At 41.1% G+C, this 25036-nt stretch overlaps 1 protein-coding gene across 4 annotated transcripts in view; it reads right to left on the bottom strand.

The window, feature by feature from the left end:
- The window catches only part of cbfb (core-binding factor subunit beta), a 28070-nt gene extending 3375 nt beyond the window's left edge, over positions 1 to 24695 (bottom strand). For 2 of the 4 annotated variants that reach the window (XM_026365876.1, XM_026365877.1), the window contains exons 1-6: positions 24236 to 24695; positions 23488 to 23574; positions 17686 to 17802; positions 3935 to 4051; positions 3629 to 3724; positions 2173 to 2238 (exon numbers count right to left, since the gene is read on the bottom strand). In XM_026365876.1, coding sequence (XP_026221661.1) covers positions 2209 to 2238; positions 3629 to 3724; positions 3935 to 4051; positions 17686 to 17802; positions 23488 to 23574; positions 24236 to 24313 — 525 coding nt within the window. In that variant the 5' untranslated portion in view covers positions 24314 to 24695 and the 3' untranslated portion in view covers positions 2173 to 2208. The remainder of the gene's footprint in view (positions 1 to 2172; positions 2239 to 3628; positions 3725 to 3934; positions 4052 to 17685; positions 17803 to 23487; positions 23575 to 24235) is intronic. The other 2 variants (XM_026365874.1, XM_026365875.1) reach the window with 1 other exon arrangement.
- Between the last annotated feature and the right edge of the window lie 341 nt (positions 24696 to 25036).

The raw sequence follows: 25036 nt of genomic DNA, 5'->3' as shown, positions 1-25036 counted from the left end.
CCTTTCTGCTGAGCACTCTGGGAAGTAAGTGTGTGTGTGTGTTTGTGTGTGTGTGTGTGTGTGTGTGTGGTGCAGTTAAAAGGCACATTTCTTCTTGATCTATTGCTGCTTCATCCATCATTCTGATAGGTACCTCCTGACCTTGAATGACTGGAATATCACTGCTTTTGGATGAAAAAATGTTGTATCTGCCAAAATGACAAGGCCCCAGGATCTGAGAGAGCAGCAGCTTCATATTCACTGAGCACCCAATGAGAAAAAATGATGTCAGCTGAGCTTTACTCAGATTTACTCAACCCTGCAAAACCTTCAGCTAAAGAGAAACAAACATTTGCATTTGCAAAAATGTCATCTTTGTTGATCCCCATTGACATTTTAATGAATATTCTTACTCTTCAGAAAACACTAACTGTGCCTTTGAGCTACATACTGTGCAGAGATAACGAGATCACCAGTTAACTACAGTTAAGAGAGCAACACACAGAGAGAAGGAGAGGTGGGGTTCAGACCACAGAAATGCAGAGGCTGAATCTGTGCAGCTATTCACCACTGCTCGTCAGTCACACCCAAACAGCTCAGAGCTGATTTACAGGATCCTGCTGTGACTGCCGTTTCTGTCTCAATATCTCAACTCTGAAAAGTGGGTTCTTATGGACACATCATATTCTGAAATGTGTTTTGCAACTTGTCTAATCATTTGCAAGTCAACAGAAACATTTTTGTTCATAATAGGCTACATTCTCGTGCATCCAACATCTCTTCTACCCACTAATCTACATCACACAGTGCACGCACAGTAGATGATTAAATGGTGAACAAGTAATAAAAGTATCTCAAGCATTCAAAGCATCTCTGCAGAAAACTATGGGCTAAAGTCGAGACGTTATGCTAATGTTTCTGTGGTCCTAACAGTGCAAAACTACAGTGTCAAAATACTTTTACAACCTTCAAACACTTTTTAGTATTGAGAGGATCAGTACCACCTTTGGAGCTCGCAGCCAGTTATCTTAGCTTAGTATAAAGACTGGACATACAGCTAGTCTGGCTCGTTCCAGTTAACTTCTGGAGGTTCACTAATTACAGTTACACTGCTCAGTTTGCTAACTGTGTTTGAAAAGAGGAAAAGTGGATTTTAGAGGCGGCACAACTGCATACAAAGCAAGGAGAAGCACAGTCCGCCATGCATTTGCCGGCTGCAAATTGACACGAAGATGCAGCTGCGAGAGATGAAAAAGTTTCCACTTGAGCCCAAAACACAAGCGCACAGTGAACTACCAGTCAAACGTCTGGAGTCACTTAGGAATTTCCACATTTGACATGAAAAGATACATGTCTTCAGTTGTGTTACCATCACTGCAAAAGGGTTTCTACCAATTTGTTTTGAATGATTAACCTTGCATTAGTAAACACAACAGTACTAATGTTTTTGTGAGGCACAACCTAACCAAGAAACAGCAGGACTGTATGTGACCTGAAGATGCTCTAAACTGGGACAAAGTTCACAGTTTAGATGTAAAATGTGAATGGAAATGGTTTTAGTACCACACTGCACAGGGTGTATTATGGGACAGTGATGGCATTTATATTGATTCATTAGCAACAAAAAAAAAAAGAAGAAGAAGAGTTTCTCTTTCTCTGAGAGCCTCAGGGAAGAAACACGAGATCAGTCAGATGAAAGATCACCTTCAGTGTATGCCTCTGTGTCTTTTCTTTCTTCCCTGTTATTCCTCCCCCCAGCATCTGAGTTCCTGCCTCTCATTCAGTCTCTCATTTCTGCAGGACCATGTGCTGCAAAGCTGTGGTAGGGCTTGGCATGTGTGTATGTGTGTGTCTTTCTGTAATCTAGCTACGAAATGGTGACTTTCTCTTATCACGCCACATACAGTACACAGTAAACGAGCAGAAGCAGGTTTTACAAGCATAAAAATAATTAGAAGTGCATGCATATTCATGAAATAACATACTGGTGATTCATACACACACACACACACACACACACACATGCAAATCCACTGCCCATGGACACAAACAAACACAATATAATGAACATACACAAGAATACACATAAATGAAACAGGTGAACACAAACACGTGCACACGCACAACCACACACACACAGGGTGGTTTAGTGCATGACAGTGTGATAGATGGTGAGAAATGAAGGACACAGACCCTGTTCTTTTCTGCTGGCTGTCTGTCTGTGTGTCATCAGTCCCAGATTTTAGAAACCACAGGGTCCTAAAAAATAAACAATTTGGGGTTCATTCGCAGGGCGTCAACTTAGGAAGGGTGCCACTGATCTCCCCAAAGCCTTGCTGGGAAAGTGAGTTTGTCTCAAGTAAAGTCAACGTATTTGGGACAGTTAAATTTCAAACCTACAGTGAATGAATTTGTAAAGCTGAATTTGTGTTCATGCTAGACACTGCAAACAGCACAAATTTAAGTGATTGATAACCTTAAGAACAGTTATTAAGAAAGTTTACATTTCTTGAATTTATAATGTGCAGTCGTCGTCGTCTACGATACAAAGTGAATAAACTACTTTCCCTTCTGAGGCTTTCGGGACATCTGACAAAACTGAATCAGTCATTCAATAGTTCAATAATCAGATTAGATTTATCATCAAACTGATCATGCACTAAACCTAAGATTCAAACTGCAGAAATTCTATTTAAATCAAAAATAGTTAAAGCACACAACCACACGTCACACAACCCTTGAGCCGCCTCAAGCACTAAGCAAAGAAAATCCAACTGGAAATCTGAATCTGTGTAATTCTCTAATCAACTATCACAACTACAGGTGGAAAATGCTGATTTATTTGATATTTGATATAAAATTAACCATTTATTAGCTGATGCTGACTAACTCAGAAAGTAACTTTTTATTTTTTTAGTGGACTAAAAGCAGGGAAATAACCTGCATCACTGATACTGAATTTGTAAATCAGAAAATATCTTTTTCAAATTTCCAGTTGGGCAAGTGTAGCCTTGCAAAGCCAGCCCACAAATGGTAAATTTCTCGTTGGTTCACTGCAGAGCATTTGTTTGTGGCACAGATATTTTCATATAATCCATGTTGAGAACATTGACATTAACCCTTTCTACATTTTACTGGACATCCCACTCAAAATCACACAGTGCCTTTGTTATTATTCATTGAGACGCGCCTCTGAATAAATTTGTGGGCATAAATAAGTCATGCAGTTTCAGAATTATGTTGTACTTTTCATTTACAGTGATTACTTGACAGAGCAAATAGTGGCTACAGGTTCAAGAAAGCACACATCCGACTACACCCATAATGTCTGTGGTCGCACAGGCACAAAGACGAGCGCCCAAAGTTAAACAGTGCTCTTTAGTAACGTGTTAAGTTACGCTGGTGTGGCTGTGAGTCACATTATCAACCTACACACCACAGTTTACAGGTAGAATTAGTAGAGTACATTCTCTAATTCAGCATTTATACTATACTATAATACAGATCGTAGGCTAGCTTGGCAAGGATGGAGGATTAGTCCCATTACAGTTCGAGCTATACAGTCCAATAACAATAAGTCCATTTGTATTTGAGATGGTAGACCAGAACCAGTACTCCCCAAAACGGCATCTCTACAAGGCCCTCTCACCTCTAGGTCCTCTCTGTGTGATCGGTCTCTGTCTTCAAAGTCTCTTGTTCTGCGTCGAGCCTCTTCAAACGCTGCCTGGGCCAAAGCGTCCTCGTGCTGCATACACACGCAAAGTGGGGTGTTTTTAGTTTTCTGATCTCTTTCATTATAAAGAAATTTCTAGCCTAACATCAGTTGTTTCTATCCCTAAAACAAGATACAGTGAGAGACCGACAGAAGCTACAGGGACAAAGCATGATACAGGTTTTCTTCTATTCTGGCACGTGTTCTCTACATCAACATGTGAGTGCACACGGGTTTTGTTACCTGCGCCCTCTCATCATCATACTCTAGGTATCCCATCCCATCCAGCCTCTGTAGGTCAATCCAGCCTCTCCAGATCACACAGACCCCATTCAAGATCATAGGAGCCTTTAAATAGACCTGGATAAGACAGAAACAGAATGTTAGTGATGAATGCCGACAGCAGCTCCTTTCATTTGTATAATATGAATGTATCACTGTGTTGGAGTTTCAGTAATAGAAACGTTAAAATTAGCACTATTTCTCTGAACATTTGTAACATCTAAGATATGGATCATAAAAATAAGAGCAACAAATAAAAGACGACTTGAGTCATATCAGTCAGTATTTGAAAAGCATACAAGGATTCATTCTGCTTTCTCATAAACTATTGGTCCATGTTACATTAGTCTTAGAAAAAGCAGTAGCAGTAAGACTTAAAGTTGTGTTACGGCTGCGCAAAACCTCAATTCTTACAACAAACCGTCAGCCATTTCTCCAGAAGAATAAAAAGCTCTATGTGCCCTTCATCCCACTCTAACTGCTGTGAAGGAGGAAAAAACCACTAACTACGTCAAATCCTCTTCAGCACAACTGAGTGTAGGACCAATAAATCACACACGCACACACACACACACACACACACACACACACACACACACAGTGATGTGCATTTACATATACGTGCATGTCCACAGTCAGTTCAGTGTACTGTATGTTTATATGTGTGCTTTTTTTGCGGCTACAGGCTGTCACTCCTGTTTTTGAGGACGAATGCCTAAACACAGTGACTGAAAGTAAATACTGTGTGACCATTTTTACGACCACTGCTCAGAGTCTTTGTCTTTTTCAGTGGTCATATTCACACATTGGCGGCCAAAATATGACTTTGTGGACTTTTATTTTTCATCTCTCTCTCCTTTTTTCCTTTTTTCCTTTTTTTTTTTGCTGAAAATAAACGTGATGTTCCTCACGTGTCTTCAGCATGACATGAACAAAGTGCAAAACAACAAATCTGACTGGACTGTTTGACCTTGTGTAGCCTCTGTTTTGTCTTTGATTGAGACAGAAAGACAGTGAGTCAAAGAACAATGATAATAAGGGACTAGACGTGCTTACTGATGTTTTATGAACCCCCTTTTCTTCCTCATTTACACTGAGCAGCACAAAGACGCTCAGTCAGACTTGTTGCACAGATCTGGCTTCATACCAGGAGTCCAGCGATAGTGTGTGTCTGTGTGTTTTTAGGATTACAGAACCGTTTCTCTATTTAGATTTACCAGACTAAAATGTGGGCTAAACTGTTTCTCAACATTTGTTAATAAAAATCAGTTGTTAAAGGAAGTAAGAGAGAGACACAGAGAGAGAGAGAGAAAGTGTAGATCTTTTTCTTATGTCTTCTTATGTCTTAAACAGTAGATTCATGTTAAAGAAGTACCTGTACTTTAAATTTGACCTTATCCAAAACTATTTAAAGCTGCAATAACAGAGTTTCTGGCCACTAGGAGGCAGCAGAAACAAGCTGTAAACACAACAATGCTGCAATATTTTGATTCAATTGAGAAGCAAACTTGGTAGCAAACAATAATTAAAAGACTAATATTCACTGTTTTAGCTCCATTTAGATCTCCACCAACTGCTAAGGGAAATATGTGGCTCTTATCTGCTAAGGTCTCCATTATGTCCACTAGCTAGTAGTTACCTTTATCTGTTAATGTTTAGTGATGGGTAGTTAGCAGCCTATAACACAGATTTGAGGTGAGCGTGACACAAAACCAAAACAACGAGCTGAAAGACACTAAAAAATGACATGAAGAGTCAAGGGCTTCTGCAGAATGATAACGCTCTGTGGCTTCTTCTCAGTGACTAAGTCATAGTCATTTTACCTACGGTAGTAGCTTTATGTAACAGGGACATTTTGTAACGCCTAAATATGTCAAATGTTGATCAAATGTCCTCCTAAGATGTGTGAAAGTGTATTGTTTTACCCAAATGACTGCACTGTGGCAGAAAGCCACAGAAAGCTGAGAAGTGAAAGTAAAATTGAGTACACTGTGAAAAGGCGTTAGTGAATTACTTTGGTTGTTTGAACCATACAAGTGTGGAATTTTCATTGTTAGTTGGCTTTGTTTCATAATCTAACACCTCTAAGATGGTTCTGTACACACATCCATCTGAACACTATCAGACCGAGAAGCTACAACGGCAACAGAACTGTCTGAACTGGTCGTTCGGCATCATGTAACAAAATAAACACATCGTACTTGAGCAAGTACGATGCGAAAATGTGAAGTGACTAAGTTGAAATCTAATTTGCTCACTTTGTGTTTTTATCTCTTTGTCTTCCTCTTTCTCACGACACTGATTTCCATGAGGAAGAGACAACAGACAGTGAGAGGCAGTGAAATGTGAGAGTCACAGTCTGTTTTTCTCAGGGTAGAGCTTTTATAGGTGGTATTTTTATCCAAGTAAACAAGCATTTAGGAATAAATTAACACAATCAAACACTCCCGCTGAATGGCACACATAGAAACACACACAGCATAGGGTTTTTCTGTGTGACAGTGGGCGAGTGCCACGTTCCTGCATTTTCACTCAGGCTATTTTTGGACAGCCTTTCACAGGGACCTCTTTTACCACAGCTACCCACACTGCACCAGGGTTGCAGGGGAGACCGCACCCCAAGAGACTGTGGGTTTTTGTGTTTATTCAAGTGAATGTTTTTCAATGTGTGTGTGTGTGTGTGTGAGAGAGAGAGAGGGAGAGAGAAAGAAAGAGAGAGAGAGGGAGAGATGGCTTCCACATCTGTGGGGCTGCAGGCTTTTAAAAGACAGCTTCATCTGGGGACATGTGTGTGTGTGTGTGTGTGTGTGTGTGTACATGTCGTTCTATGGTTGCATGGATAAATGGTCAATTTGAAGACTGGCACATTTTGACCAGTCTTCACAACTTCAACCGGTGTTTTGAAGGTTAAGACTTTCTGTTAGGGTTAAGATTAGAATTAGCTATAAGTTATGGTAAAGGGTGGGGTTACACATTTAGTATTGAAGGTGAAGGTTAAGGAACTGGAGAATGCAAAGTCTGTGAGTGTCCTCACAACTATAGAAAGACCGCCGTGTGTGTGTGTGTGTGTGTGTGTGTGTGTGTGTGTGTGTGTCTGTGTGTGTGTGTGTGTGTGTGTGTGTCAGTAAATGGATGGGGGTTGACATGGTTCTCTCTCAGAGGAAGTCTGTGGTTGGGCCGTTTCTACATATTTTCCCCTCACACACACACACACACACACACACACACACACACACACACACACACACACACACACACACACACACACACACATGTGAAAGCAGGAGAACTCTCACACACTGCAGCACTGTGAATAAGAAAAGGAAGCAGCATAAATGCAGTGAAAACTCAGACTTGTTCTAAAACTGAGTGCAGGTTTAGTAGAGCCTTACATTTAGTCTCAGAAACCACATGGGACGATTTGTCTTAATTGCTTAGCCTTCACCTGACTGCTCTGTAAACGATGAGTAGACTTTGTCTCTGTGCCGATTTGTTATTCATGTATTTTTAAACGTGTGTCACGTGAGATTTTACATATAAAATTGATATTTATATGTCACATATGCTTTTATTTGCACATAACATATTAAAATCTGGAGTTTTAGTATCTGCAATTGTAGGTTATTGACTATTTTGGTTTTCACATGGTCAAAAGACCTGCAGAAGTCAAAACCGATTACCAGAATACATCAAATCACAAAAGAATCCCTTTAAAAGAGTGAAGAATATAGACAGACATGATATGAATAATACGGATTCATGTCATGTCTATGAGCATCACAATCCACTAGAACATCTATGGGAAATGCATGAATGAGTTCATCCCTCCAGTACAGTTCCTGAGACTGGAGGTTTTCCCTTAACAAATCACATAACTACACAGTTTTGCATCATTTCTATTGTGTGATTCTCAACATTTAGGTGTGATGTTAGTATGGAAAGACAGTGTTTATCTGAATGATTTGTTTTTAAGTGTTCCTAGTTAATAAAACTGAAATTTATGACCAAACTCCCAGCCAAAGTCGACTTCTGGCAGATGTATCTTTTACCTGACAGAAGCAGCCAGCTGCTGCCTTATGAATCACTGTTATCATTTTTACAGTCATTCATTTGTGAATGTTTGAATTTTCTTGTGAAATATGAGCACAAATCTCTGTGCTTGCCTCAGATCTTACTGTTCCCAAGGCCACTGATGTTTTAACTAAATGTCAACACCAACATAAACGCACATCCATACACTGAGCCACATCTCCAGCCTCCAGCAAGCGCTTCCTTCACTGTGTGTGTGCGTGAGAGAGAGAGAGAGAGAGAGACATACACACATACAAAGTGTGTGTTGGCAGGCGACGTGTGACGCAGATGTAGAGGGATGTTTTGGCACAGTGCCTCTCATTCAGCCTGGTGCCAACCATCCAGTCAGCACAACTGCCCTGTGATGTACATACAGACACACACACACACACACACACGCGGACTGGTGCCCACGAGGTGTGTGAACACAATGGACATCTGTGTTTTCAGGCCTGTGAGTTGTGACAGTCTAGCTCTCCCACACACACACACACACACACACACACACACACACACACACATCCAAAGAAACAAAATAAAGACGCAAACATACCTGTTTTAGTTCCTCTTACATTTTTCTGTGTGCGTGTGTGTGTAGTAACCACTTAGATTAAAGATGAGCTCTAGTGACTGGTTTACATCTTGTGTGTGTGTGTGTGTGTGTGTGTGTGTGTGTGTGTGTGTGTGTGTGGTTTAATCACACAATAAACGTGTGTGAGTCAGCAGCTAGTCATGACAAGTCATGCTTTCTTCTTCTGTTCCTGTTTCCTTCCTTCTTTCTTTCTTTCTTTCTTTCTTTCTTTCATTTTCAAGAACCCAGGATAACTGCCTGGACGATATGAGATATAAATGCAGATCATGTTAATCATTCCTGATTCATGCGCTCCTCCGCAGCACACTGACACACATACACACACTGACACACACAGCAGCCCATTCAAAGCCAACAACAAAGACATAAAAACCCAACTGAGTTGGACTGTAGCACAAGCATCATGTAGTCGTCTGTGGCAGCTGGAGTGAATGAGGTAAAACAAAGGGAAAGACACACACATCACATACTGTAGGGTCACATAGAGTAAATTGTGTGAGTGTCTGTAATCATTGTGTGTGTGTGTGAGTCTCAGGTGTGTGTGTGTCAGCAGGTGGAGATAAAGCACGTTACTGGCCTTCTGTTCCTAATACCAGACTCAATAGTGCTCAACGTCCTCTGGCCTATTGTCTGACACACACACAGACACACACCACCTGCCAAAGAAACAGAAGTATAATAGTACGGTACTCTCCACTGCATGATCACTCTCCCTTCTTCTGCCTTCCCAACCCTGTAATTATAAAGGCTGCAAAACAACATGAGACACACACACACACACACCCACAGGCACACATCACATGAAACACAGCGACAGCCAGGTCATCAAGGCTGATGTCAAATCTAACGTGCCTGCGGTTTACATCTGAAGAGTTGGGGCCAGATGTGAGCGGAAAGTAATGACCTGCAAACATCACAACTTTACAGAGAGTGTGTCATTCTTTGAAGATCAAAAAGCCTCCTTTATTTTATTCAGAGTTCATTCAGTTGTCTCCCTGGATTAACTGTACTGATTTCAAACTAGCTGCAACAAAGCATCAGGACTCACGACTTGTTTTTCAGTTCAATCAGTTGTTTTCATGTTCAGACTGAAAATATTGAAATCCTTTGTCAGACCATATGCTTTCTCTTGCAAAAATTGTTTCACTGGTAGTTTTATTTCCATTGTGAGACGAGTGAATTGGCCGTGACCCCATCTGAGTCTCTAACTGCCTGTAGACACATAATGTGCATCAAGCTATGCAAAGTCCTTTCTCTGTGCACCAGAGGGCCAAGAACCACTGTATGTCCCTATGGCTTTCATAGGTATGGAAATCTCATGCAAATCCACGCACGGGCTACAGATAGAGTTACAAAACCAGAGGAGGGCGGGCCGGGTGGAGAGAGGATGGGAATCACCATTTTCCACATTTAGTTCTATGTTCCTTGTAGACCCCTTTATAGAATAAATTATTAAGACAAACTCCTCTCGTCGAATGCCAATTTGGCCTTTGTGCTAACTGGCAGTATGTGTATCGCTGTCACAGATGTCACTTCTTATTCTTTTTTCATTAATCATATGTGTTAAACAATGATACAGCTTTTGATAAAACACATCTGTTGTCAGTTAGTTGTATTTATCAGGATTCTGTGAAATGAGGTTTCAGCTGTGCTGTCTGTCATACTCTACTGCAACCCAGCTAAACATAGTCAGGGTCTTCCTACTGCTTAACCAGATAGTGTTTCTGTCGAAGTCAAGACTAAAAAAATATTTATGTGAAACATTTATTGTGTAGTTTGTCCAGTCATTGAGTTTCTGTCCAATTTAGAGAAAGTTTGTGGTCTTGGTTGACACTCTTTTGATATTAAACCTAAACCGAAGTGTGGTTTACGACCAATAGTTAAGTTGTATTTGATATTTTTAGCAATCGGGGTGAAAACAAGGCTTTCACATAGGACAGCATGAGAGACTTTTGTCCGAAAAGCTAAATTTAAGCCAAACCACAGTCTTTTCTAAACCTTACCAAGTAGATATTCACCCTAATCCTCACCAAACCATTACCATTTCACAGCCTTAACAGGTGATTGGTATTTTCACCACAGGTACACTATTAAGGTTGTATTATTACCACCATGATGAAATCTACACTTGCCACTGGTATGCTCCTCTAGGTCATAACTAAGGGATAAACCACCGACAGTATATATGCTTATATATATCAGATTTATCTTTTTACCTTTGATTCCCTGAAGAGGATAAAAGGGGAAACAAATGAAACACAACTCAACTACACTATACAATAGTGTACTGTTTGCAGATACTGTATATCCAATAAAAATATCTTCCTGATATATTTATTTAAACTTCAATTTAAATGACACTAAGTGTGATCTTAGTGTCATTGTGTTTCCTATAAAACCTTTAGTAATTAGCACAAGTGGCTTCCAAATACAGTGCATTTCTCACTTCTCGTTGCCTTTATGTTGAGGTTACTATGCCTGATGAAAATCTTTCTTCTTAATCTGGTCTTAAAAGACGACAACAAGGAAAATAATCCTTCTATCCTTGCAAGGACATCTGGACATTAGAAGGGAGCAGCATCATAAACAGAAACAAGTCAATGTCCAGGTGAGCAAAGTAGCATTCTTCAGTCCAGTCCAGCAGACGGTTACTGGAAGAGAAGGACTAAGAATAGAGGAATGGAGCTGACACACACATGCTGGATTTCTCACCAGACTGAGCCCTCTCTCTCTCTCTCTCTCTCTCTTTAGTTGTCTGTCCAAAACTTGTGCCTCACAGTCCTCACGAATACACTTTTACAGACATTTGCTCAAACACAAAGAGTATAGCACAAAACACTGGGAAACACACAAAGAGCACATACAGTAAACAGAGGACCCTGTCTGTGCGTGTGCTGCGGTGCATTATGGGAGTGGGTGTGGTCATTGATCTAAGGCCTGAAGCAGGAAATATGAAACCCTGTGGGAGGAGGTGGCGATGGTGCTGTGGGGATGCGTGTGTGTACAGGGAAGACGTTTTGTGGTGAGTTAATGTCTCTTAGCAAGGAGACTGACTGTTTGTGAGGATCTAAAGAAAGTTCACTTATACAGTTTAAAGTGAAACAAGCACACACACACACACACACACACACACACACAAACAGGCCGATGGAGAGCAGCAGTAGCAGAGGGAACCAATTAGTGGTCTGCCTTTGATGATGTCACTGACAAGTCACGCACCGATGGCACAGCTTCCGTTCAGAGGGAAACATAATACCACACACTGTGTGCACACATACACACCGTACATACACACACCCACACGGTGATGCTGATATGCCTGTCACAGTGGACAACCCTGGAGGCTTAAAGCTGACGACTAAATTAGAGGGAAACAGGGATCAGATAAGATAAATTATTTTAGAGGGTTTGGGTGTGAGAGAGTGAGAGAGAGAGAGAGAGAGAGGGTGAGAGCATCACCAACAGCTGCAAAAACCTTGAAATATTCTTTGTGATGAAGGGACAAGATTGCTGACATTCAGGTGAACAGTGCTGAAATCTTAAATGAATCTTAAACACTAATTGGTGTTTTACAGAGCCTGGCCCTTTACTTCAGTGGATCCAGTTTTATTGACCAAATGGACTGTTTACATAGGCCATAACTAATGGCTAATTAGAAAGTTGAATACACGTAGGGGACTACATGATAAGTCATGATGGTCAATGAACTCGGTTTTTCAGTTGTACTGGATTGGAGAGGCATCAAATCAGAGATGTGCAGAGGTGGGCTAATACTTGTTTGCAAGTCTAGTTACAATTGTTCTTGTCAGTGTTGTTCTGTTTACACCGGCTCTACTCAAGTTACCATCAGTCTGCTGTAGGTATAGAACTGCAGTGCTGCTGAAGTACAATAAAATATTTACACACTTCCCCAGCAGCTGTGTCCATATTTGTCATATTTCTGAGTTTTCTGTCCACTTGCAAAACAATGGTATCTAATCATGTGGGACTGAGAGGCAAGGATATAGACGGAGCAGGAAATAAAAGCTAGGGAGTGGCCTGTTGTAGCATTATAAGGCCAATCCCAACATGAACACAATTCTACAATATATTTATTGTTGAGGTCCTGGGAGTGAACTACACTGTTAATTCTTATTCAGGAATTTTGTGGATTCTTCAACATAAATGTCTAAGTTTCATATTTTCAACCTAATTTGAGTAAAAATTCCCTCAATTCATTAATTTTAGTTGATTTTAAAGAAATGCCTGCTAGTAGACTTCCCAGCAAGAAAAATCTTTTTTGTAGGTTAAAGTAAACAGCCATGGTGAAAACTTGCTGTCTGTCTTTACTACATATCTACAGGTCAATGTGGCTTTTTTAAATACATTTCAGTTTCTACCCTGATGCATGACGGTTTTTCAGACTCACACGTTATCATGTTAACTGCAGAACTATAGTTCTTTTACTCGGTGTAAAGCATGAACTCTTCGAATGGACAGAGAAAATGTTAATGGCTGCTTAAGTGGTGCATAAATGTTGAGTAAATAAATATTGAATGAAGCAACTCAATCAATCAACACTAATGTTCACACAGCAGATCATTGTAATGAAGCAGCCAAGTTCAAACAACTAGCCAACTAGTTTAAAAACCTAACAAATCCAGATCAACCAAACTAAGACTATAACACCTGCACACCTCTTGCACCAGTACAATAAATAAATACATACACATGAATGCAAATATCTCATAATGAGAGAGAATGAGCACATTCAGCTTCCTGGGTTTTGTGTTTGGGCTCCTCCCCAACAGTCCCCCCTCCTCCATCATGTAGCTTACAGACACTCGTCTGCTTCTCATATCTCGGCTTGCCCCCCCCCCCCCCAACAACTACTAATCCCCCCCTCTCTCCTGCTGTTTCTTTTCACTCTTCACTCTGCTTTAGTTTTTCTTTTACTTGTTTACTTACAGGTTTGTGTGTTTTTTGTGTGTGTAGACTTGCATACTGTATATCTGTGTGTAAGGCTCAGCAATCAGGCTGGCGCCACATCTCATCAGCATGCAGGGGTAGTGCGCGAATACCCACTGTTGTGCACCGCCCAACACACACACAAAGAGAAAGAGCCTTCAACACTGAAGCTTACCAAGGTATTTTCTGTGGTTTAAACCTCGTCTAAAGTCACATCCCCAGATTTGACTTTTCCACCACCAAAGTACTGAAGTCAGTTTATGGACCATCACCTGAAACTTTAGTGAAATTTAACCAAATGTTAAATGTCATCAATTTAAGTTTTTCCAGCACTCCAATGCTTTAAACATATTAAGTTCACATCTGGCATGAATAACCTACAGAAACAACATAAAGTCCCATTTTGCATGCATTTCATTTTCTTCCTCTCTCTCTCTCTCTCTCTCTCTCTCACACCCACACACACTGTGAGGCAAGCTGGAGGGATGGAGTGAGGGACAGGAAGTCAGGAAAGACCAGCGTCTGTTATCAAGAGGACACAAGATGTTTCTTCACACAAAGAAAACCACATAGAAAAACAAAAAGTGGTCGGAAGAATGAACGAGAGCAGTGTTTGACAGTGTGGAAATATTCAAACTGACGAATGATCCAAAAACTCAATGAATTCAAAGCATGTTAGCACCATAATGGGTGCACACGTTAAGAACCATGGGAGTGCCGGGGAGCAAAGGTCATACATTTTAAAGGAAGACACATCACGGTGATGATGCACCAAAAAATCAGTCACTACTGCTCCAGGATCAATTTTAGAACAAAAGCTTCCTAATATTCATTTGATAGTAGAGGATACAGGCACATTGTTGTGCATTCATCGTGTCCTGTACATTTTGACCCCGTCTGTAAATTTAAAGCTACAATTTTCCATCTCACTAATGGATGAGCTCCTAAAAAACACAGGGTCTTGGTTATGAAACGTTTTCTCAGACATTGTCATCACTTTTAACAGATTTGGAACAAGCTGATACAGAGTTTGTACGTTCCTGCCAGACACTCTGCCGTTTGATTACCTCTCCAATCTTAAACCTACTTAAAGACAGCATTTCAAACTGTCCCTGTCTTTCATTTCCACACATACACAGAGCTTAGCCTGAGTCCTGCTCACGGGAGAAACTTGGAAAACTAATTCAGGGCTTTCAACCACTAGTCACAATTATAATTAGTGTTTAAATTCAGCTACCAAACAAAACACAGAGTGAAGTAGAGCAGCCCACTGACACCTTGGCTGCTGATGTTAGGACGCGTGTGCAGGACAGGGTTAAGGGTTAAGTCTTACTAGCACGTTAGGTGCTCATGCTAAAATTAACCTCATCCACAGCTGGCTCCAATTAACCTTCAACGACACTGAGTCTACACTCTGCTCTGTTTTTTGTCAGTTTCTCTAAAACACACACACACACACATTTGTACAGTTAGTCCAGTTTGTACAATGGGTCCTAACCTAGCCCTTCACTGAACGTATACCTTAACCCCTCAGCCTCTTAACCCTTAACCAGCTCTTTTTTTAAAGTGAGCACCTTCTGGTACACACACACACACACACACACACACACACACACACACACACACACATACAGTATACTCAAGTTGCCATGTTTAACCTGGCTACGCTAGACTTTTGGTTTGGCATGGTTTGTGTTTGGAAATACGGGCAGGAGAGTTGCAGGAATGAAGTGGGCGGAGGGGCGAGGATGGGAGTGAGTGTGGGACGTATGGGGAGAGCAAGGATGGAAGCAAAAAAGCACAAGGAATGGACTGAGAGAAGAAGGGAAGGAAGGAAGGAGGAGAGAGAGAGAGAGAGAGTAGTGTGGATGTTCATATAAAACACCACAAGAATAACACACAGAGGAAAAAGGGGGGGAAGTTGGAGCTGAGAGAAAATATGTAGGGAAAGGTAATAAAAATAAAGAAAAAGAGCAAAAACTGTTACCTTATACATAATTCTCATATAGTTTCATAATTCTAACGTTCTGTTTTAGCCTACACATGCATACCTTGATTCATGTTTATGTCTGATGTGTCTCGTTCTGCATTTGACCAGTAATATTATATATGGTGTAGAAATAAAAGGCCAAACACGGAAAAAGCTCAAAAAGATTTTTTTTTTTTTTGTAAAAAGTTGTATTATATTGCTCTGGAATATAAAATATACAGTAGCCATGCCCAAGGATCAGTGATCTGTGTGTGTGTGTGTGTGTGTGTGTGTGTGTGTGTGTGTGTGTGCAGCTTAACTGTGACAGTAATTAAGAGAAGAAGTTGCAGCGTACACAAGATCTCTGCCTTGGCCTGACACTTGTACTCTACAGGGAGGTCCAGGGGGATCAGGAGGCAGTTTGTGTGTGTGTGTGTGTGTGTGTGTGTGTGTATCAAATGAATACTAGAACAACACTGCAGGAAATCTACACAATTAAAGGCTCTGCGTTGGACAAGTTCGGTGAAGTTGTTCATTTTCTTCTAAACAATCTTTTTTTTTTACAGTAAAATGGAGTCAGGAAACCACACTGTTCTCTCTCCTGTCCTTTTTTTTTATACATGAGGAATATGAATGAATATTACATAAAAGTAAAGACTGAAACCTTATACTTGTGTTTTTTTGTCTGAGCTGCGTGAAAAGAGCATTTCAGCGATCTAGAGTTATTCTGAGTCGCTATACTGGTATAGAATGACTTATGTGTTTTAGTTCAAAGGATGAATAGCAGACTGTCAGCACGTTTATCTGGATCCTCAGACGTGTGTGCGTGAGAGAGAGAGCGCGCGCTGGGCTTCAGCTGTACAGAACAACTGTGAAACTGCTCTACATTGACGGCTCCTGGCCTCATTAAAACTTCATAGATCTGTGAGCAGCATTGAGGTGACAAAGAAGAAGATATCGTCTTCCAAGCACGTGCGCGCGCACACACTCTCTGCCTCTGCCATTCACATGCATGGAATCTCTGTCTCTTGTCCGGACACACAGAAAGACACACCACGTCGCCATCCATCACCGCAAGCACACACACGCATACACGCAGACTGACACACTCTTCTAACCATCAGGGCACTTGTGTTAAATAATTAACAGTGTGAGATTAGTCTGTCAGCCTTAGGGCATGGAGGTCCATCGATTCCCCAGAATGCATTTTTAATGAGCCGCCAGTCGGCATTCATTTCAGCTAGCCAGTGTCCGTGGAGGGCCTTCTGACACACGCACACACTTACACACAGGTCCAGGCTCAGCGCCAGGGGAGACAATTAACATACACATAAACACAGCAGCAGCAGCAGCAGCACTGCACCGTACAGTGCATTTCACCTTGACAACAGCAGCAGACTAACATCTTTGGAGCTCTTAAGTTCGTTTAACTTTGACTTTGATCATAAATGAGCATGAGGACTTCCGAGCTAATTCATCTGGCAGTGATTTCACCTCTGTGACCGACATGCTACCACATTGTGTAGCATGTTGGGTGGATGGTACAAAGTGTGATAATCACCCAGCACACACTGGTTTAAAGGCTCAACTTTACACACCAGGGAGGTGATTCAAAACTGATCTTTTTCATTTGTCTTTGTGGCTCTGTGTTCAACCTGATGCATAAATTCTGTCTGGGTCGTTGACTTGAACAAATAAATCCTGACGCACATTCATGAGAACCAAACTGCACTGTCGTCTGTGTTTTATATGATGACAAATAAGGAACAGAAAGGGGGAAAGCAGACGAAGATGTATGTCTTTCTGCAAATGTAAACGTTTTTTTTTTTTCTATAGTGAAGTTTCACATTGTGCTGTGTGACAACAACTCTGGATGAATCAAAGCCACATGACTAAAAGCATGAGCAGTGACAAGGATGTTTCTGTATCCAACGGATGTTGAAATAAGAGATTTTTTCAGCATTTGTGTGGATGGCAACAGGGGGATGGGCAGGGGTGATACTGGAAAACAGAAAGTGTATTTTCATTGTGGTCAGTCAGTCTGCAGCAGCTCAGACCGTATGACCTTTCCAACAGTTGGAGAGCGACAGTCTGTGTAGGAGGAGGTGGATGGATATCATTCTCTTGTCCTACCTTTCCTGTCTCTCTCTCAAAGTCGACGTACTCCCTTGTAGGAACCTGTCTCTGATCTCCGAGCAGGTTGGCTGGAAAGAACTGCAGAGAGAGGTTGGTACCCGTAGCTACAAAAGCCTGTAGAAAGAGAGAGAGAACAAGAGGAGAAGTTAGATCTGGGCTTAAAAAAAGAGTAAGCTGCACTGAGTGATTTCTGAGTACTAGAGGATGAGAGGATCCAAAAACACTCCCACAAACACAGTGTGTGATATTGATTATTAAATATGTTCCTTCATCACTTTGCCATTAAGCAAAATTCACTCAAGCGTCCTGTTTTGTCTCCACCAACATGCGGGTCTTCTTTTATTTCTGCTGTTGATGTTTCATGTGTATCAGGTAATGTACAGTCGGCTTGTTTTCATACAGTCTTATTTTTCAATGCGAGGTTTATTTATACAAGTGGTACAAGTCGGTTTACCAGTGTCACAAGTGCATAAAGCGCTGGTTTCACACTAATGAGCGACTCCTGTTCATGAGGAGGTGCTCGCTCAGCAGACTCAATCAGTAATACAATGAATGTAAAACAGAAATATTTGTCCCAGACACACGTGATTGATCAAAAGTAAAATGGACACAAACTTTTTCTGCTAGAAAGTTCAATAAGATGAAATGTCTGCACTGTCTCGCTTAGGCTGTGACGTTAATAGAAATTTACTATCACCACTCTCATTCCTTCCAGCAACCTGGTTACTTAAGTACATGTAAACAAGGACGAGAGTTCAATGGAAAATAAAGAAATTAGTGAAAATGCATTTTGTTTGCACTATGCTGACATTTTTCCTACCCCCCCACTCCTATTGTGTCTAATTGTAGAACCAAAACAATGATCTAAAAGAGGCTAAACGTACCACACAAAGCTGCAGTGTATGGTGTAATTTATTGGGATCCATAGTAGCAGAATCTCTTTCACACTAAAGTTTATTCAATAATAAGAAAACACTGCTGATGTCAAAGTTTCCTCTTATGGGGACTATTAGACAGCCTGTACAAACAGCTGCAGTGTCTTTTATGGCTGTGGAGAAAATCCCTCAGGAGACATCACCTAAGCACTCTGAGCTACGTTAAGACATAAGGATTACTTTTATTATTAGTGTTGATTAAAAATTCATAACTATTTAATGCCACAATTATGAATCAGCTCTATTCGGTACTTTGGAAACTCTGCATGTAATTATCACAGTTTCTTGCGTTTGATTAAGTTCAAATGTCTTATTTGGATCAAGCCCTGGGGCACTTTAAGTCTGACAGACTGCATCACAGTTGTTCTTTTTCTCATTTCCTCAACTCGCCCGCCCACCTTCTCTTTCTGTTTCTTCTTGGTGTAACCGCTCTCCCCTCAGAACAAAAGGCACAACGTGAGCCACTGGCCTGCTCTCCCAACACACATATAATCACATCTTACTGCAGCTTTCCTCAGTTTGTGATTTCTTTAAAATGGCTTCTTGCTGTAATGGGAGACAGTCCTCTTGAGATAAAACACACACACACACACACACACACACACACACATTCACATACATATGGATGTACACAGAGAAATCAGTGAAATGCATTTGAGAAAGTAATGAATTAAAGAGAGACAGAAAATCGAGTTAGAAAATGTCTGTTTTTTATGAGTATCTCCGTCTATGCGTGCGCCTATTGTCTTTCTGTATGTGTGTGTTTGCTGAGACAGATCAATACTAAGGGCATCAGGGCTGCGACTGAGCTGGAAGCATATGAATTATGCACTCTGTCAAATCTGTCCCTCATCAGAGCGTGAGAGAACGAGAGAGAAAATGTGAACTAAAGAGTAGGAGAACAGAGCAGCAGTGGGCTGAAGAGAAAGAAATGGAGGGAAGAGAAAGCTGAAAATTACTAAGTGTACACACACACACACACACACACACAGAACTGGGAGCTCAAAGAACACCCAAGTCATCATTTCTGCTGTATTTGAAGTATTAGATTACAACCATCTGATACTAATTTGCTGCCTACTACTGCTGGAGAAAAAAAAAAAGAGGGACGGAGAGAGAGAGAAGTCGGGGGAATGAGAAAGAGGAAGAGAAATGAGGGGAAAACAGGACAAGAGTTGTAAAGACAAAAAAAGTCAGATAAAGAGAAGGGAAGAAGAAAAGCGTGTGCGCTGAAGAGATGAAGAAAACTAAAGACAAAGGAGAACGGAGCAAAGGAAGTGAAAGGAAATGAAGCACAAAGACAGAAAGAAAGAGACAGAGAGATGGGAGCAAGCGGGAAGAGAGGGAGGGCGAGACCAGCGCAGCATGGAAATCAATAGCACTTTAGAAAACGACATCTCTAATGAGCTGAGCTAAAGATAATTTACTTTGAATTATTGTCCCATTTATCAGATGAATCCTGAGCATTTTAGAATCGTCCTGTGATCGGAGCCACATGTGTGAGTGTGGGATGCTTTGGAATTCCTCGAAATGCACTATAAGATGGCTTATTTTACATTTTATATTATTTAATGTGTGTTTTTTTATTGTTTATACAATGGCAATGTTTTTGTAATTACCTTTGATATTATTGTATAACACGCAGAAAGGCAGATTCATTTTATTCTAGCACACAAATAAATAACCATGTGAAAAACTATTTAGACAGCAGAACAAGCAGTAGGAAAACAACTTCATAATGTTTATTTTTCCTTTTGTAAGAGGACTTTATGTTCCTGCTTAACCTGCCTGTGTGTAAGCGACAAAATGCTCTAAGCTGATATTACAGGTAAAATAAATACTATGTTTAGGAAATTACCAGTAAATGAAATGTAAATCATTTTCTGACAACAGAAAGTAATGTGTAAGTGGATGTTAATATTTAAAACCCCTCTCCAGGCATGTTTTATGACATATAAATACAGCCTGCTTGGAATAATAATTAGATTTAATAAAAATGTCTTTTTCCACAAAACAAAAATGTAAAATTATTTAGAAAAATAATACTTAAAATGACACCTACTCCTTCTGTGTCATTAAAAATACAATAACAAATCAACAAATATGTAAATAGTTTTAGTTTTGGTTTGGGTTTAGACACAGGCTACTGTATCTCCCACTTCACTGAAAAGTCAAGTCCACTCTCAGAGTTTCAAGTTTCTACATCACACACAAGTTGCACATCGAACTGGTTGTGATGTGACGACATCTTGAACGCCTTGGGAAGATTTAAGGGTGAGCACAGAGAAAGTGTAAATATAAAAACAGTCAAACTGCACAAACTGAAGCTCAAACATCCACATGACGTCGGCTTTATATATTCAGTATAAGTCTGGCCACTCGTGGGAGAATTTATGCTGAAGTCTTACGTGAGCCTTGACAGCACGTTCAGGTCCCATCGTGTGCGATAGTTGTTCACACCGACCATGAAAATAGCAGGAGGTCTTTAGCGGCGTCTGGCTGATAGATAAATCAGCAGCATGATGTCACAGCTGCTGTCAAACCATTAAAACCATGACCATCAATTCTCACTGAAGAAGAGGCTCAGAAATACTGTGAGGACAGACAGACAGGCAGACAGACAGGCAGACAGACAGGCAGACAGGCAGACAGACAGACGGCAACATCATGCCCCACTAAAAGAAGGTAAAACTCGATGTGCCCCTCCTCCCCCCCTGTGATGATGACAGCATGTTTGTGAAAAATACCTCGAGGATGACTAAGACAGCAGAAGTTGCCCCGTGTTTGTGTGTGTTTGTGCCGGGAGCCTGAAGGGCTTTTACGTCTGGTTTCACCTTTTGTCGAGGACGTGATTCAGACGTTTTAGAACAGGCTTGGAAGTGGAAGCGTGCAGTAATTACATAAAGAAAGCCCACATGTGTTCAGACTTGCTTCAAAGTTACAAACTGTTGATCATAAACACCACAACCAGCAGTTTTTGTTTTTCATAATGAAGAAGGTGAAACAAGTTTACAACTTTAGGAGATGTGCGGATGTTAAACATTCAGTTGTGTTTAATTACTTTACAGTTGTCTGCAGCTATTTTTCATCGTGTACTATTAGTTAAGAACAATTCAGTCTTGAGTTTTCTGAGTTTTCTGCTTGATGCTTCTACGCGCTACATTTCAGTGGAAATACTGTATTTCTTACTCATTCACATCATAACTGCATTACTGTGGATTACAATTTTTAAAACCTCTAATGAGCTTATAAAATGTGATGCAACATGATACGGTAAATTAAACCATGTAAGAATTAATACTGCAAAAGTAATAACAATGCAATTATGACAGAGATCATTTTGTATGGACACTGGGTCTTTTTACTTTTAAGCAGAGGTGGTAGACACTCACCTGCACTTCATACTCTTACCCACGTACGTACAGTGAAATACAGTAGTACTGTACTCCACTCAACAAAACAATGTTATTTTAAACTGTACTGAATCATTTAAACCATGAACGTTAAGTCTAGTCCCCGATTAGTTCGTCAAACTTTCAAAAGTGAAAATGATGACATGAGCAATTAATTATAAGTGAGTGTCAAATATCTGTGTCACTGTAGAGACGAGAACGAAAACAGCAGGTGGTAAAGGTGAAGCTGACATGAACCACTTTATGTGCTGACAGCTGGTTAATGCAAACTTATACATCATTTATTAGTTGATTAGATTTTTTTATTAAGAATCTAAAGTTGCAAAAGGTAACTGGTAACTAAAGCTGTCAAATAAATGTAGTGGAGGAACACAGTAGGACGAGTGGGGTTTGGAAATGGAGGGAGACACATGCAGCACACCGACACTGTTGTTACCACAAACTAACAACTACTCGCTGACCGCTTCTCTGTGAAGGAGGCAACACACGACACCAACACCACACACACACACACACACACACACACGTGAATCAACACAACAACAACTCAAGTAGTCAAAATAAAAAAGGCTGCACACCATGCTGATTTGGGTGATCAGCTCATTTTTGGGAATGGTTTTCATTTTGTTTGGGAAAATGACATTAAAGCTTCAACTTTTACTAAATGTTTTGCCCATTAATCTTCTATGTATTGTCCGTACAGCTCAGAGCTTTAGCTTGAAACAAACATTAGGCATTTTGAGCGAGGTGGTATTTTAAGCGTCGTGCACGTGTTTGTTTCTGCATGTTTTCACTATATACCTAAATTAGACACGACAGGTGATATTTACTTAAGATGACCAATTGTAGGCCCCAAATTACAGCTCTAACAGTATTTGCTGTAACCATGAAATGCCTGTGTGTGTTAACATGTGTGAGTTTATGCTTCTGCCAAACAAAGCAGAGACGATGATGACTGCAGCTGCAGAATATAGAGGGAAGAAGTCACGAGAGTGTGTGTGTGTGTGTGTGTGTGTGTGTGTGTAAAGTTAAGCCTGGTGGGTCTGGTGCAGGGACAGATCAAAACATCAGCACACAAACACACGCACACACACTCAAACTCAACTCAAACTCACTCCACACGTGTGTGTGTGTGTGTGTGTGTGTACAGTGATGCACAGAGATCGCAGCGTTGTCATCAAAGGGATGCATTTGTCTGTTAAAATGGAGACAGCCTTCAGATGAATGCTTCACAGTTCCTTTTCAAGTTCCCTCCAGTGTGTTTCATTTAGCAGAACACACGTCTGCTCCCTTCGTAGACGACATGCATCATATCTGTCTGCTCATCACGACATCCTCACAAACTCACCAACGCTGTCTCTATCTGTGTCTAATAGCAATCGGCACAGGGCGCCACGTTCCCCTCCTGTCTTCAACAATAAGGCAAAGAACAGATTGAGCTTTGTACTCACTACTTCTGACCGTCCGTCCCTGCAGGCGTTCTGGAAGCGGGCTTGTCTCTCCTCATGGGGCCGATCTCTGAACCCAGTATATTTAATCTACAGCAAAGACAAAACAAACTTTGAAACAACACACATATGCTCCCACATGCACACAGTGACACACTTGGTTATATTCCCTGTGTTTGATTGGAGAATCCTCCAAACACACTTGACAGGAGATGGCAATGCTCGTTGCCACCAGAAGGCTGCAGTTTAAAGATAAGCCACAGGAATTTTGATTTAATGCAGAAGGCTTCATTCTTTGTCTTTGTCTCTGCTCCTCATCAGAACATCTGTAAAGAAATCTGTTGGACTGAAGGAGTCATAATGCAGTATTAACGCTCACATTCAGCTGGGCACGAATTAAACTGAATTACAGGGCAAAATAAAAAAAAAAACGAAAGCTTTAATAGTGTCAAAAATGTCTTTTTGATCAATTCACAAGTCCAGAAACACAACACGGACAACTTATTGAGCTCGTGTGTGCAGACTACAGCCTTGTACCCTGCCGAGAATCACATGGAGCTGTAGTTTCTCTCCATCTGAGGAGAATGAATGAAACAAGCTGAAGCCTGAAGACGCTTGGAGCCGCCAGCGTGCGCCTCTTCCGCCGTCTGTGCACAAACACACACACACACACACACACACACACACACACACACACACACACACACACACACACACACACACACACACACACACACACACACACACTCACCTCACACTCCCTGCTCAACTTGCGGAAAAACTCCTCATTCTCAAACTTGCTCCTCTGGTCCGGGACTACCCGCGGCATCTTCTCCGACACTTTTCCGGCCTCTTCAATGTCACTTTTCTTTTGGTCTGACTTTTGTTTTTAATTCTAATCAAAAAAAAAAAAAAAAGAAAAAAAACAAGAAAACGATCCCGCACAGTAAAAGTTGTGTCTCACCGTCCGTCCCTCACTCACTTCTCTTCCGTGTCTCTCTCTCTCTGTCTCTCTTTCTGTTTTGTCTTCCTCCCTGTGTGGAGCTATGTGCTCTGCTCTTATTAAGATGATCGGCCTCTGACTGCGGCTCCTGTGCGCTCTGCGGGTCGCTTCTGGCTCCAAATGGCTCTTATTAAATGACCCGCTGCTATAGATAAAGCTCAAATTGACCGTGTGGCTCCCCCTCCCTCTCTCTGTCTCTCTCTCTGTCTCTCTCTCTCTCTCTCTCTCTCTCTCTCTCTCTCTCTCTCTCTCTCCTCCTCTCCTCTCTCTCTCTCTCTCTCTCTCCTCCTCTCTCTCTCTCTCTCTCTCTCTCTTTTGATGAGCCTGTGATCTGAGGCAACAGACGAGCGCTCTCTGTCTGTCTACCTGCACCTTTCTCGTGTTCCTCGTCGGTGGGCCTGCAGACTGTCGGTGGATTCATGAGGTCTGGGACTCGGTGCACTCACACTTACGCCTGTGAACCTCCTCTAATCAAAGTCATAATTTAGACATACTGGTTTACTGAAATATCACCAACATGACGTGAAGCCTAATTGACATTATATCATG

This window comes from Anabas testudineus, chromosome 6 (genome assembly GCF_900324465.2).
Source record: "Anabas testudineus chromosome 6, fAnaTes1.2, whole genome shotgun sequence".
Taxonomy (NCBI): Eukaryota; Metazoa; Chordata; class Actinopteri; order Anabantiformes; family Anabantidae; genus Anabas; species Anabas testudineus.
Note: the sequence above shows the minus strand (reverse complement) of the source record. Positions and strands in the feature narration are given on the sequence as shown.